General features: G+C 36.0%; 1 protein-coding gene across 1 annotated transcript; it reads right to left on the reverse strand.

Annotated features, from left to right (window-relative positions):
* Positions 1-7,506: 7,506 nt before the first annotated feature.
* On the reverse strand, positions 7,507-15,695 carry ube2nb (ubiquitin-conjugating enzyme E2Nb). Its single transcript, XM_059325774.1, has 4 exons — positions 15,585-15,695; positions 12,714-12,960; positions 11,148-11,288; positions 7,507-9,069 (listed from the first exon to the last, which is right to left on the reverse strand). Exons 1-4 carry the CDS (start codon positions 15,612-15,614, stop codon positions 9,026-9,028), a joined length of 462 nt encoding a protein of 153 aa, XP_059181757.1. The 5' UTR covers positions 15,615-15,695; the 3' UTR covers positions 7,507-9,025.
* Between the last annotated feature and the right edge of the window lie 11 nt (positions 15,696-15,706).

A 15,706-nucleotide genomic window follows, 5' to 3' on the forward strand; every position in this document is an offset into this window, starting at 1 on the left:
GAAGGAGGGAACTGGAAAAGAGGAGAGAAGGGTAGAGGAAGAGGGAAAAGAAAGTGTAGAAGAGGAGAAGGTAAAACTGTGGAGGACAGGAAAAGGAAGTTACTTAAGAAGAGAGGAGGAAAAAGGAGAGGAGCAGGAATAATGTGGGAATTAAATGAGGTGGAAAGAGGAGAAAAAAAATGAGTGAAAGAGGGAAAGCCAGGGAGGAGAGAAAGGAGAAGACAAGAGAAAAAGAGGAGAGGAGGGAGATGGGAGGAGGAATAGGGAGTGACAAGAGGAGAGGGAAGGAAAGAATAGAAGATGAAAAGAGAGGGAAAGGAGAGGAGTGGAAGAAGGAGGGAACTGGAAAAGAGGAGAGAAAAATAGAGGAAGAGGGAAAAGAAAGTATAGAAGAGGAAAGAAAAAGAGAGCGGAAGAGGGAAGGAGATGAGACGACGGAAAAAAGTGAAGGGGAGAGGTAAGAAAGGGGGAGAGGAGGGTGATGGGGAGGAGGAGGAAGAAAGAGGGAGATGAGGAGGGCAGGAGGAGTAGAGGGAGCAGAGCAGGAGCATCAGCTGCTCTCATAACAAACACCGTTTCAACACTACAGCCCCGTCACTGACCAGCAGGGGTCGGGTTACAGAGACACGCCACGGCCAAAACAGGATGTTTGTCGTCAAGCGTCACACTGTAAAAAAAGATAAACAATAGCTTCTCAATGAAATTGAGGCAACAGATTGCACGCAATATTATTAATTAAATCTAACTACGTTACAAGTTGAGTTAATAACAACTTAACAGGAAGTGTCTGTCAATTAAAAACGGACTAATTCTATTGTGATTCATTCAAAATTCTCTTGATTTAGAATTACATACACATAAAGATTATATTTAATGTGATCAAAATAAGTAGATTCTTTCTCAAACATATTCATATTAAAGTTACTTAAACAACTGCCTCAAAATCAAGGACACATTTATATTTAATACATTTTATCAAATATATTAGGTAAAATGAAATGACTACAGAATAATTCATTACAGTGTATGAAAGTGGAAACACTCTACACTGTAAAAAAAAAAAAAAGATAAATAATAGCTACTCTTTAAAATTGAGGCAACAGATTGCATGCAATATTATTAATTAATTCTAACTACGTTACAAGTTGAGTTAATAACAACTTAACAGGAAGTGCCTGTCAATGGACTAATTCTATTGTGATTCATTCAAAATTCTCTTGATTTAGAATTACATACACATAAAGATTGTATTATATCAAAATAAGTAGATTCTATCTCAAACATTTTTATATTAAAGTTACTTAAACAACTGCCTCAAAATCAAGGATGCATTTATATTTGATACATTTTATCAAATATATTGAGTAAAATAAAATGACTACAGAATAATTTATTACAGTGCAGTCCAACATGACATCATCAGCATGTGACCAGAATGTTTTCACCTGCAGTCAGCGATCACAGAGAGAGATGGTGTGTCAGAGCAGCAGGGCTATGTTTAGGAAGCGGCTGCTCCACGTTACTGTGCAGCGGTCACCGTAGCTCCAATGCTGCATTGTCATAAACTTACATGATAAATGGCACCGTGAGGAGGCCAGTAAATGTTTATTAGCGATACTTGCATTATAAACATACTTATAATGTATTGTAAACTGTTTATAGGACTGTTTAATTATAGTTAAAAGCACTCATAAACATTTCTACGGCTTTACAATAAATAACCCATTTTAAAGCATTTTGTCATGACTTATATGGTCTATTGTCATACTATTTTAAAGTTGCTTTTTAAAATACTTTTTTTGCCAGGATCATATTAAATGATATTTCTGATTTAAATAATATTTATATTAATTCATATTTAATACATTGTTTGGTAACGCTTTATAATAAGGTCCTTAATAACCATTAATTAACAAGTAATAAGGCATTGTTCCCGCTTTAGATCCGGTAGTTGCAAAAAGCATAGTTAACTTATAATAGATGAGCAATACAGTATATTTTAATATCAATAAGCAAACAAAATAAGATTAATAAAGGCATGGCAAAGACATAATGGGTGGGTCATGGGTGTTTGTAATGCCATTATTAACACTTATATAAGCTTATAAACACACAATAATGTTAATAAGCATCTTGTAAGGACTTACAAGGGCCTTATTACTTGTTAATTAATGTTATTACAAGGACCTTAATATAAAGCGTTACCCATTGTTTTATAATGCAATATAATCACTGTTATAATACATTATAATTTGAATTAAAGTTACTCTAAGTGGTCATTGTTTGCTTATAGCTTTAAATGAATAAATAATAAAATAAAATAAATAAACAAATAAATCCCTGCAAGAGCAGAATATAAAAGGTGAGAAAAATATTTAAATTATAATTAGTTAAAAAGAATATAAAGAAATATGTTTTAACCAAATAAAAATGAACCGAAATAGAGTATTCTAATTCAACACAACTGAATGTTTATTTTAATATAATTAATTAATGTTTTCCACAATACATTTTTACATACTACAAACTATATAATAGCTTAAAAAAATCCACTTTACCTGTAGCTGTATATAAGCATTATACATATGTTAAATAAGTTTATCATAGACATAGACTTGGCCTCAAGTTACATTAAATGCTTTAAAATTAGTTCTGATCATTGTTATATGGCATGATGAATGTGTCTGAGTGCTTATAAAGATTATTATACAGATAATAACACATCACAAGTACGTTTATAATGCATTATAGACATCGGAGTCATAGGGATATATGTTAGTCAACTAATATTATGAATATTTCATCCAGTCAATTATCTTCCCAATCAAAAGACTAATAGTCTACTAGTAGTTCGACATTTATGGGAATTCCTTTTTGCCCAATAGTTACATGACAAGATCAACACCACGTTCACATCTGTCCCGTTAGCAAGCAGCTGGTTAGCTTAGCATAAAGAAACGGGGGAAACAGCTAGCCTGGCTCTGGCCAAAGGTAACAAAATCCACCTGTCGCCTCTAAAGCTCACCAGTTAACACATTATATTTAGTTTATGTTATCTGTAAAACATTTTTTTTACAAGAGCTTATGTGCTGATGGCTTCCAGCAGATACTCCAGGAAGTTCACAGCCAAGAAATAGTCCAGCTCATAAAAATACCTTTAGATCCCCTGACAGCAACAGTGTATTGTGCTATAAAACATTTCTTTATATACAGCTTGTAAATGTTAAATGGAGGGTTAAATGTAAGGCTTCTTTCTTGATTTTGCAATAATAAATCTTAAAATCAGGTCTTAGTAAAGGGCATACTATGGAGAATTATTTTTGACATATGTACATAAGATATATGAATAGATTAAGGCTGCCAAGAGTTTTAAACTATTTTTTGCATCTTAATTGACATTTTTTATTTAATTTGGTCAATGTTTTTCTACTATTATCCTATATTGTGATTGTTTTTGTAAATTGGAGCAATCTGGAACCAGAATTCCCTTCGAGATTAATAAAGTTCCATCTCATCTTCACATCATATTTATGCACTATATTTTTAATCAGACATTTAATTAGACCCTTTAATTGTATTTTAACCCCTAAAATTTGTTTTAAAATCCAGTATATTCTTTTTATATTAAATACATTATCAGAAAATCTGTAGTAAACTGAGCAAATAATAGAGTAAAATTGAATGAATGTTTCCTTGCTATAAAATTTGGGTTCAGTTTGTGCAGAAATAAAAATATTTGTTAATTTTGTATTGACAACCTCTGTCTCAGTTAGTCTGGTGATGGATTCAGGGGATCACTCAAAACAGAAGTGACAGTGTTATGCTCCTTCCTTGTTTTTCAATCACATGTTAAAAGGTCAACTGTCACACAAAGCTGGGAAAAACAACCAATAAAATGTGGTATAAATACTTCGTTATATTGACCAACTTCAACCAGAGATGGACGATGCCGGAGAGACAACAGCCTCTGAGCCTCGGAGACTAGTTAATGTTTTGTCAGATATTTCAGATAGTGAGGGGGAATCATTTCCTGCAATTCCACTCAAAGAATGGCTGCATACCAGCTCGAATGACTCACTGTTGCCATATAAACCCAGTCATGATCATAAAACATTGTGAAACCTCTGGGCCTGCTGAGGAAACATGAAAAACATGGGCCTCGCCGACAGGTACCTCAGACAGGAAGACAGACGCTGTCAAACCGCCGAAGACTAAGTACACAGATCATATTCGCTTAAATATCCAAACATTTTGACCTGTCGCTACATGGGATAATGCTGAGATTAAATTAAAAGACACCTAACAGAAATCAATGTAAAGCAGTAGGAAGAACACATCCCAAAAACATTAAAAATTATTCTTATGAGGTGCTTCAGTTCTCACAACCAACAGGTGTGAAGTCTCTGGTCCAGGTAAAATTTGCATGTAGCGCCATCTGGTGAAATTCTGTGGAACTGCAGGAAAAGAGCTGGCACTAAACATTTTTTATGGCACACATTGACATATAACAAGAAAAGCTTCAGTATGTGTATCGTTTTGTGAATATTAAAGTTAAACCCTATTTATAGGTGCTTTTCTAAATAAAATATTTAAATACAACAGTAAGTAGGGACATTTCACTACAGGTATTAACTTGCTTATAAAATTCAAATTTTATGGCTTCTCTTTTTTTTTTTTAAATCCCTACTGTGAAAAGTCAAGGTGTCTGCTGTGAAAGAGGTCTATTTATTAAAAAACTTAAATATAAAGAGAAATAAATATTTTGTGCATCTTTCCTACAAAGGAGCAAAAACATATATACTTTAGAGTCGTTTTGATTATTTTTTTAGTCATATTGCAGTTTTTTGTTTTTTTTGGTTTGTGTTGGTTTGACCCCTTTTGGCAGTCAATTTGTGCATATTTGCAGCCGTTTTGGATCCATTTCTAGTCTTTTTGTGTCTCTTTAGAGTCATATGTCCTTGTAATCATTGAGAGTCTGTTCCTGGTTGGTAGTGTCATGTTGAAGGACATTTCAAAGGTGAATGCCAGATGGGCCCCTGTGCTTGTGCCCAGCATGGCTATTAAATGAAGACATGGCCTGTGATCCAGTGATTGCTACAGGATATGATACATGTAACTGTAGCTGTGATGTTGGGGGGATTACAGCAGACGGCGCTAGAAATAATGCATGCTGTCTGCTCAGGTGCACATGAACGACAGTTAACAGCTACAACTTTTGGTGGATTTCTTCTAACACAGGGATTCCCAAAGTGTGGTGCGTGGACCCCTGGGGGTGCGTGAGCTGCTGCGAGGGGGTGTGCGAGATGAAAAATGTAATGGCGGTCTGATAATAACACAATTACATTTTTTTCCCCCCACACAATAAAGACGTGTTATTAATTAATTATTAAATACAGGCTATTCAATTTTGTGTCATTTTTTGTTCATTTTTGCATCTAATTTGGTCATTTTTGCATCTATTTTTTGGTTGTTTGGTAATTTTTACATGTATTTTTGGTCAATTTGTGTCTATTTTGATAATTTTGTGTCATCTTTAGTCATTTTTGCATCTATTTTTGGTTGTTTTTGATCTTATAATGAAGCGTAGAAGAAGTTATCTTCTTGTTCTTGTATCATTTTTCCAACCTGTGTTATGATGACGGGGTTGTGTTCAATCCACGCTCGTTTAAATTTGCTGCAATTTTTGTTCAACACAGCTCAAAACATTTTCCCAACTGATCTGCTTTCTGCCTCTGATCCTGAGCCTGTCATCGTCCTCCACCTTTAATATGGCTATAAAAAATCTTATTGCATTTTGTTTTTTAAGGTGTGGGGGATTGGGGGTGCGTCAACCCGGTTGGGACATAGAAGGGGGTGCACAGCTAAAAAAGTTTGGGAACCACTGTTCTAACAGATCTGCAAACCTCAGGGATGCTTCACAACTTATTTGGACTTTTTGACAGACCCAAATGAAAAAGCTTGTAACAGAGCAGAACAGGTCTAAAAGCATGTAAGTGGGGTAACATTTGAAAGGTAACATCTTCCAGCTCCTGAAAATGTGCATGTGGTTAAAACACAACCTGAACTAAATGTTTCTTTTGGTCCCCGTCTATAATAAATCTAATTTGAATATCAATATTTAGGACATGCTTTGCATTAGAACTATGCGAATCACCACATACCTTTTACATCTTTGCTTCAGAGACCTCCATCTGAAAAGATTTTGGCTGTTGGATTTCATAAGTTGTTGACCAAAGTTCAAAGTGAAACCTATGATCACAAGTCACTCTTATGACTAACTACCCTTAGGCTCACTTTGATAGTGAATTAAAAAGTGAAAATAAACCATTTTTTCTCCTTCAACAACTCTGGACTTTTGTCTAAAAAAAATATTAAAAAAGAAGCTGGTCACAAGTGGACAGGTAGGATTTAAGAGTCTCCGGCTTTATTGAATACCCAGACACTTACATCAGATTCTGTGAGCTTCCATTTGAAATTTATCCAATATTTGTGTCTTAAGAAGCTCTCACAACAGATTGAATAAAAATCAGATGCATTCTCAGAGGGATACATGTATGTAATTCATAGCAGAGTGTACATAAATGAATTCCTCTCTTCTTTAGGTGAACAAATTCCACACAACATAAACCAAACGAGCCTCTACTTACTTACTCAACTCAGTTTATTTACAGAGTATTTGAAGAGCCATGTATGCAAATGTACTGAAATTACCGACAGAACTCTTTTTTCGTTGATTTTTCTTATTTTTTTTTTACACATGGGGAGCTGATTAATCAGTTTGATCTCTCGATAGTTTGATCTAGAGGCTTCAAAAATCCAGTGAGTGACTGTTTCTTGGTTTAGATTACTGTCAAGAAACAATAACAATAAATTAAGCAGGTTTTAAGCCGTGCTCCATCATCCAGACTTGAGTAAATGTAGCAGTTAGAAACAGTTAATATTTCTGGGTGAGGACGGGACACAAACGGATCTAAGCAACACCAAGCCTGCGTTATAATCCAATAAAGAGCGAGAAAAGAGAGATCAACCGAAGAAAGAAAGCTGAACACAAAGAGTTTTACTACGATGTAACAGTACAGTCCTACCCGAGGAGCCTTTCGAGTCACAGTCTGATGTAATGGATCCCTCTAACTACGAATCCTTAAAAAGGAAAGTTTAAGGTTTTTTTTATAGAAGTCTTTTCTACATTTAAATAACAACTCCCAACTGAGAATTTGACAGACTTTCATATATGCAATTTTGAAGGATTCTTGATTTCTAGCCGATAGAAAATCTGTAATCTCGAACACTTTTATTTGCAATATGGCTCTTTTTTGCCACCAAAACAAATTTAATTCACCTGCATAATTTTCCCGAATCAGTATCATAGAAAGAATAAAGGCAGGAGAAACAGACAGCTTTATAATCGACAAAACCTTTAAAAAAAAAAAAGCTGAAACTTTCCCTTCAAAAAGACAAACCAACTCTCACAAACACCTCGAAGAAAACTACTTTGAACTGTCCCGATATGTTTGGTTATGGTACATGCCTTTTTAATGAAGTAACACTGAAAATAAAATAGAGAACAGGCAACATAGATAGCATGGACAGACAGTTAAAAAAAAAAAAAGGAAAATAAAAACAAAAACAGCTCCTACACCCTTAAAAAGAGGGACATTTTCAACACATTTTAGTCATCTGCTACAACATGAATCCTTTTCAACACAAACAATTTGTCTTATTCTACCTTTATGAATGTGTTAAGAATGGCTTTTTTAAGCATGTGGAAGTTATCTGCTCACCCTCCCCAAACTGTCACTGAAACTTGTACATGTGAGATCACTGAAAAACCGAAAAAAATCATACTACTGTTGAACAGTTTGAAAGAACAAAACATGACAATAAATCACCAGATTTTTGGGATTATTATAAACACAGTCCTCAGGCATCTAATCACACAATAATCTGTCTTTTCTAACCCTAATACCAATGTTAAAGATGTAAATGATGAAGAGATGAATTACATCTGCTGGGGCCACAAATTGAGATTAGACTAAATGCTATTACATGTTAGCTGTATATTCTCTACTGGCAAATAGATTAGCAGGTACAAAGTAACCATCGGGGCATTTAAAAAAAAACTTGTTTCATGTTAAAAATGTTGGGATGAACCTCTTTTTTCAGTTGTGTGTGGAGGAAAATGTTGTCTGTCTTTTCAGTATTGTAACAGCTTCTTTAAAATCAAACTTGATTGGTGCTGCAGTCACAGAAAGTGTCTTTTGATTGTTTATATGGGACTGATTGAAGACGGTACTACATTTACTTGCTGTTTTGTCCGATTTTTCTAAGAATTGTTGCTGTGCAACGAACACATTGTTAAGTGTTTCACCTCTGTGCCCAGTATAAGTGCCCCATGTGCTCTTGAGATAAGGCTGAACTATAGCAGCTGCACCACCAACTAAATATTCAGTTTTGTGACACACAGGAGTGGAACTAACATGTTGTTGAGTGTCTGGGCTATTTTTCCCTAAAAAGAGTAAAGACGAACATGGTGATTCATATTTTTTCGTCTGCTTACTACCAGTGGGGGGGAAAAGACGGCTGTACGCTCCAAGCATTGAAAGAACAGAACATGTTATCCCCACAAAAGACATACAGATGTGTTGACAAAAGTGTTAAAAGAAGAACAGCTTTAATGCATGTTTGTTTTGCAAGCGTACCAGTATGTAAGTGCCTTGTTCAGGACAACATATTGCATGTTATTTTTAAGACTGTCGTGGGGAGGGTGTCGTTCTCTGTCCATGCATTTAAATAGCAACACAGGAAAAAAAAAAAAAAAGGCTAACACACACTTAACGCGTCTTAGAGAGGAAAATAAGTCACCCAGAGGTCTGCAGCAGTAAATCTTGTCATTTCTTTCAAATAGATTTGGACTTATAATCTTTTTTTTTTTCTTTTGTCTTTTTTTGTGTCCGTTTAAATTTGAATGTTGACAGAATAGGAGTACATTTTGTGGATCACATTCAGACGCCTCGTCTCTCTTCTTCTATACATCAGTGTTGCTCGCGAATTGCTTGGTCCATGTTCGGGCTGGGGGGGAGAGACAGAGAGATAAGATGGTGGTGGTGTGAGGGGGGAAGTGGATAAGGAAAGTGTTGCAGAGTGTACACAGATGATCCTATCAAACCCACAGAACAGAAAGCAACTGAAACGTCCCAGTAGTACTCAATACAAAACCAAAACAATTCATTAATTGCTCAAAGTAAATGTTAACATCTTTAATGATCCCATTTATTATTTAGAACGTTTGTCAAGCAAACAAGACTAAATTTGGTTGTTTCTAGCTGGGGCAGCAATGAACGACTGAATTACATATTAAACCTCATAATTTTACTTTAATTGGAATTAAGGATGTTTCAACTGGTTTAGAGCAAATAAACAAAGCTGCATAAATGTTCTTTCATCAGACGATCCCAGTGTTATGTATTGCTGTAGGCTAATCCGTCAGTAAACAGTAGAAGAAGCAGAGATTTCACGCAAGAGAAAAAAAAAAAAAAAAAAAAAAAAAAAAAAAAAAAGGGAGGTTGCTAATTCGACAACTTTGGCCACCCAATTGGAATTGGATTCAAATGTGCAACTATAATTGTTCTTTAATGTCAGAGTGTAAACAGCAGATCAGTCATGCGAGTTAAATGTTTGCTACATCAGAAATTATTTGGAAAAAGCGTGTCCATCCCAGTTTAGCAAAAAAAGACAAAAACCATCTCAAGAGAGCACAAAAAAACCTTTTTTACGCATTTTATGGAAATTTGGTGTTTTCATTAAGCTTTCCTAATGCAAATCTTCAAAATGCACAAAGACATTTGCTGATGGAAACACCACTAATGTTTAAAGCTCCCATAAAAATCAATTTAGCATATTTTAATTTGAGTGGTTTGAGAGAAAACTTGACTTTTGAATCTCCTCTAAAATCTGGCCCTTGACTGGAGACGTTTCACAATCACAGATCATTTAGGAGAGAGGTTTTTATTGTCTCTTCTTACTGTGGAACTTGATTGAACAGCGAAAAAGCCTGAAGAAAACGAAGACAGACTCCTCAAAAACAGTTAAAAGAGTCTGACGAGCATATTAAATTGTGTGATTCATTTGAAATATTAAACGTGTTTGCCAATGAACGCAAAATAGACGCTCTGGCTGGTAGTGGGTTGAGTCTTTACAATACAGTGAAGATAAAGATAATCTAAAAGCAGAAGACCTAAAGAGTCTTTCGTTAACATGTTGTGATAACTTTATATCCATCTTGTTGGGAAAAGGTCTAAATAATGATCTAAGTTGGGTTATATTTTGGCGAGGACAAACTCTTGTTCACTGAGCTCAAACTATCTGAATGAAAACAGTTCTACGGGCACCCAAGAGTTTCTCCTTTACAGTCGATCTATAATTAAAAGCTACAGTCTTAAGACAATAAAAAGTGATTGATCTTAATTGCAGGAAATTGTGTGATTAATTAGTCAATATTCATTCAATATTTTAGTCGATTAACAGCCTAAGCACTATAAATCGCATCAATATTGGCAAAGCATTCAAGAGATGGAGAGAAAGTGTTGCTAACTGTAACCAAAGGCTCTCAGCTTCGGTTAATTCAACACCATGTTTGTGTAGCAAAGGTCGCAAATCGCAGTATGTCATCTCCAACAGGACGGTAATTCTCTTAGAATTGCTGGTATATAGAGAAACAATTTTACATCAAAATATGGTGCAAATGTTGGCAACGAAAATTGGTGTTTTGCCCCAGCCCTCCAGACGAGTTAGCAAGCTTTAAACATTTAATTTATCAGTTGCCAGCATCAAAATGTCTAGCTGTTGTGTTTCGGTTTTCATAATCTATATTCCATGCTTCTGTGCAGAGCTGTGCTCTTACTTAGATGGAATAAAAACCTGCAGCCACGCTGGCCCTTTCATGGATCCGTTAGACTCCTGCTTTAGTAGCTTTCTGCCGCTAAGAGACCCTCTCGCAAGCTGTGCACTGACCTCGACAACATCGACACGGTTATCCAAGAAAAATGACTGTTCAGTACAGTGCTTTCTTTAACGCTTTGATCTTAAACTTTATGAGAGCAGGCTATATGTGGTTAAGTGTTTAACAGAAATATTAATAAAATCCTCACCTGTCTCAATGGCTATGCTTTCATTTTTCTTCCACTGCTCTGCAACATCATTTGCCAGGGGATCATCTGGATTGGGAGCACTTAATAACGCCTGGATAGATAGCAACACTGTGCGGATCTGCAGGGCAGGAGACCATTTATCTGGAAGAAGGAAAGAAAAATGCAAAAACAGCCGCTTAAAATGAGGGAAACTTCAGGGTGATATGGCGTTAAGATGGCAAGTGACAGAAACAACCGTCATGAATAAAAGTTGAATCAGGAACTGCTCTGAGATCCACTTTAGCTTAAGGCTACTTCATAATGAAAAACATCTCTGGTGCTACTAAATCTAATGAATCAAAACAATAAAAGGAGTGTCTACAAATCAATCTGTTTCAATATTTTCTTTATTACCTTCGAGCATCTTTAGCAACACTGTTGCTGTTGCCTGTTCAGCTATTGTCAAATAAACATAACTAAGTGTGTTTACCCAAAAACTTGATTTAAGCTTCTGCTTCCAGCAGCTTCATCCAACAAGACTGTACCAGCTGCTTTTCAGACATCTCATATTATAAAAAAAGATAATTTAGTATCTTTTAACTCATTTTGGTTATGACAGTAAAAAAAGGAAATCTGTGATTGTTTTCCTTACACTGCTGCTGGAGTGTGAAATTGTGAGTCGCCAATTAGGCACTTTCTGGTTGTCAGCAATGTATTAAACTCTCTACATCAGATCCAAGGTCATCATCCAATTTATTACAACAAATAATATGATGTTGGGTCAGGTAACGTACTGACATGTGACATTTAGAGAATGTAAAGCAGTGCAAATATTGGGAAATGAATGAATGTAAAAACGTCCTGTTTTTATGAAAATGTCCAATCAAACAGTACTTGTTAAAATGCAAATAGATAATATTGAATCTGAGCCTGATCAGCTTATCAAAAAAGAACATTTAATGCAAAAAAAACAGTATTGGGAGGGATTTCGATTTAGTGTCATTTATTTTAATTTAAATGGTCAGCAACTGACTGATAGGGAACAAACCACTGTATAATAATGTTTTATATTCTTTAAGAAAGTTATGTAAGACCGCAGCCTTCTGAGTACCTTTGCATAGTCATAACAGTGCACATCGAAATTGTTCATTTTCATTCCAAAAATTCCCTTGTTCAATTCAGTTGCCATATCAGTAATCAGGGATTTTCCCCTCTAAAAACAGTATTGTCTGAAAAATCCTGTGTCCATTTGGCTCTATATTAATCAAATGGCTGTGTAAAGTGAAAGGGTGGAAAGTACCAACAAAGCCAGAGAATCATCACCCATTGCCCACTTTATACTCTCACAGCCATAAAGAAGGTCCGAGTTTACAGACTGTCCAGCACAAAACAGCGGACAGACAGATAATTAAATTTTTTTTCTGAAAATGCCAGTAATTATTGGTGGATTCTGTTTTCTAATTAAAAAAACATGCAAGCAATACGTGTAATTCTACAACTGTGGTTCCACATTGATGCCACTCAGGGGGGAAAATATAAATGTCAACACAGTCTTGAAACTGAATTGACGCCATTATGTTTCCTTACCTTTCAAAATGTCTAAACATATTCTTCCCAGTTTGTCAACATTGGGGTGGTAGATTTTGGTCATGAATCGCACTTTGGGAGCTGCCATGGGATACTCTTCTGGAAGAAATAGTTCAAGTCTAAATGTGCCTCCTTCAAATGGAGAGTCTTGAGGCCCTGCAATGATCACATGGAAGTAACGTGCGTTCCCATCATCAGGCGTAGCCGTGATCCCTGGCACAGGCTCTGCCATCAACCGCTGCGTCTCCTGAGCGAGGTCATAATGAGAAATACAAAACACAACACCATGGTTGACATTTCCGAGTAGAAAAACAGTACTGTAGGTGTAGACTTTCAAGTATATAATGGATGAGGACGTACACCTTCACCCTGCTTAGTCACACACTTCCACACACACCCACATACAGGCGAAACTACATTCCACAAGCTATTGTTTAACACAGACAATAAGAGATGGATGAGGACTGGAGCACTTGAATGACTTTAATTAAAACTTAAATAAAAAGAACCTCCCACCATGTTAAACTGCTCAATTCATCAACTAATCTTTTTGTTTATAAATGATCAGAAAATGCCCATAATACTAATCGCTAAAAATGAATAGCACAACATAGCTCATTTCATACCTGTATAACAATATACATTATGATACATGAAATATGAAACAACCAAATGGTAACGCCCATTTTTGCATAATCCATGGCTCGCTGAGGCCTCGTTTCCCGTGCAAGAATCACAGTATAAAGCCTTGTATAAATTATGTTATTTTGTTAATAGAAAAATATATACAATTTAAATTTTTATATTGTTATAAAGATATACATAATCATATTGCCTAGCCCTTCTATCACAAAAAATAACTGAGACAGTAAATATTCACATTTAAATACTGTAACCAATTAATTTAACTGTAACAAGTAATTTTATCCGTTCAGATAATGTGACGGGATTTACGCATAATAAAGATAAATGTCAAAACTTGAAATGTGATGGATTATATAGCTGACAGCTACAATTATTTATTGACTTGCTGTTTCAGCTCCAAACAGAGTGAGAAATAATCGGGGGGGCAAAGAAAAAAATTTCCCCAAAACTGAAGGTATCTGCCACATAAAACACAATTTAGTGGGGGTACAAGTCGTGATTGTTGTGTATTTAAATGTCTCCAATTTTCAAACAGGGGCCAAAAAATCACACAAAACTGCCCTCCCCATTTTCTGCCCTAGTTCAAAGTTACCTTATGAAAAATGTGATTACAATAATTCAGTTGATTACAGTTTGTCTGGTTTGTACATAAAATGTCATCATAAAAGTAGACTTTGCAGAATTTTGATGTGTATTACAAATTAAGTATTGGTCAATTGGCACTATAAATCAAAAGGAGGAAATTAAACATTTCTGGATATTTCTGCATTTCATAAAGCAGGTGCAGCAAAACATCTGCAGTCAAGAGGAAGTAAAATGCTTTAATTGTGTTGTAAATCCTACTTATGTCTCCTACAAACTACAGGTTCCCATAATAAAAGATTGGGTGTTGATTTCGCTTGTCAACATTGCATCACACTGTTAGAATAATCGCTTAAGTCATTTTTTGTCAAAATTGTTTTTTTAGCCTAAATCATCTCCTCATGACGCCAGCCACCTATGGTAAAATCGCCCACATCCTCAGTTGATCAGATCATGTAAGATAATGGCCTATGTCAAGTGTGTGACTTAAGCGGATGTATTATGCCTAAGTCAAAATAAAATGTGACTTAGGCAATTTTTGAACATGCCTTTGTGACTTAAGCAAGATATGCTAACACTTTATTTTGAAGGCGCCTACATAAGAGTGACACGAGCGTGTCATAAACATGACATGGGATGTGTCATGAACATTAATGACACTTTGAAGTAACATTAATGCTCATGATACTTGTCATGTCATGTTTCTGACAGGCTTGAGTGACTCTTACGTACACACCTCCAAAATAAAAGTTTTACCATGTCTTGTAAAGTCACAAAGGCATGTTAAAAAAATTGCTTAAGTCATTTATTTCTTTTACATAATTTACACACAGTGTTATTACTATTCCAATAGCCATCCTTTGTTACATCCTTTTTGAGTGAAATGATCATTAAATGTCATATGTTACACTTATGGTGAAGTTTTTTTGTGTTTCCTGCAAAACTTGAAAAAAATTAGTTAGGCGATTATTTTAACAGGGTGACGATTGTAAAGTGGCTCAGAAAAGCTGCTAAATCCGAGAAAAAGGTGCAAGATGTGTGTGATCGCGCCCACAGCCGGGCCTGGTCCAGTGGAGCTGCGGTGAGGCAGGGAGGAGACCGCAACAGGCCCTGAAATCTCTCCCAATTTTTAGTTTCGTTTTCAACAACAGACGCAATACGAACATGTGTGCGTTATTACGAACATTTAAATGATTCCGCACCACAAGGGCAGCGTTTCACAGCAGCGCCACACATGTGTACCAATGGCCGAAGCTACAGCTGCTAGCCTGGCTAACAGAGCGACTCCATTCATATGGCGACCGGGACAAATGGTCGGATTTTGTTGGTTCACAGTGCAACTTAGCAACCCAGTTAGGTGGAGACTGTAATTTAAGAAGGCGAACAAATTAAATTAAATTAAAAATAAACCCAAGCTGGAGCAGTAGGGAGTAAACGGAAGTGACAAACAAAACATTTGCAGACACGGAGCAGCGAGCTAGCTTGATAACTAGCTAGATAAGAGCTAATTGTGCTAGCTGCGCTAACGTCAGGCTACAAGCTGGATGGCAGTATTTCAATGTCCATATTTACATTAAATTAACTTTCCAACGCCCTAACACGGCTTCGTTGAGATGTATATACAGTGTCGGGTGTAAAGTGTACCTTTACAATCCTACGAGGCAACTCGGACATCTTGTGTTAGCTATTTTATTTTTAGCCGTGGACTCGCCTTCTCTCCGGGTTGGACTGACTGAGCTGCTGGGCGGAGACACAGAACTCTCTCT

This window comes from Centropristis striata, chromosome 22 (genome assembly GCF_030273125.1).
Source record: "Centropristis striata isolate RG_2023a ecotype Rhode Island chromosome 22, C.striata_1.0, whole genome shotgun sequence".
Classification (NCBI taxonomy): domain Eukaryota; kingdom Metazoa; phylum Chordata; class Actinopteri; order Perciformes; family Serranidae; genus Centropristis; species Centropristis striata.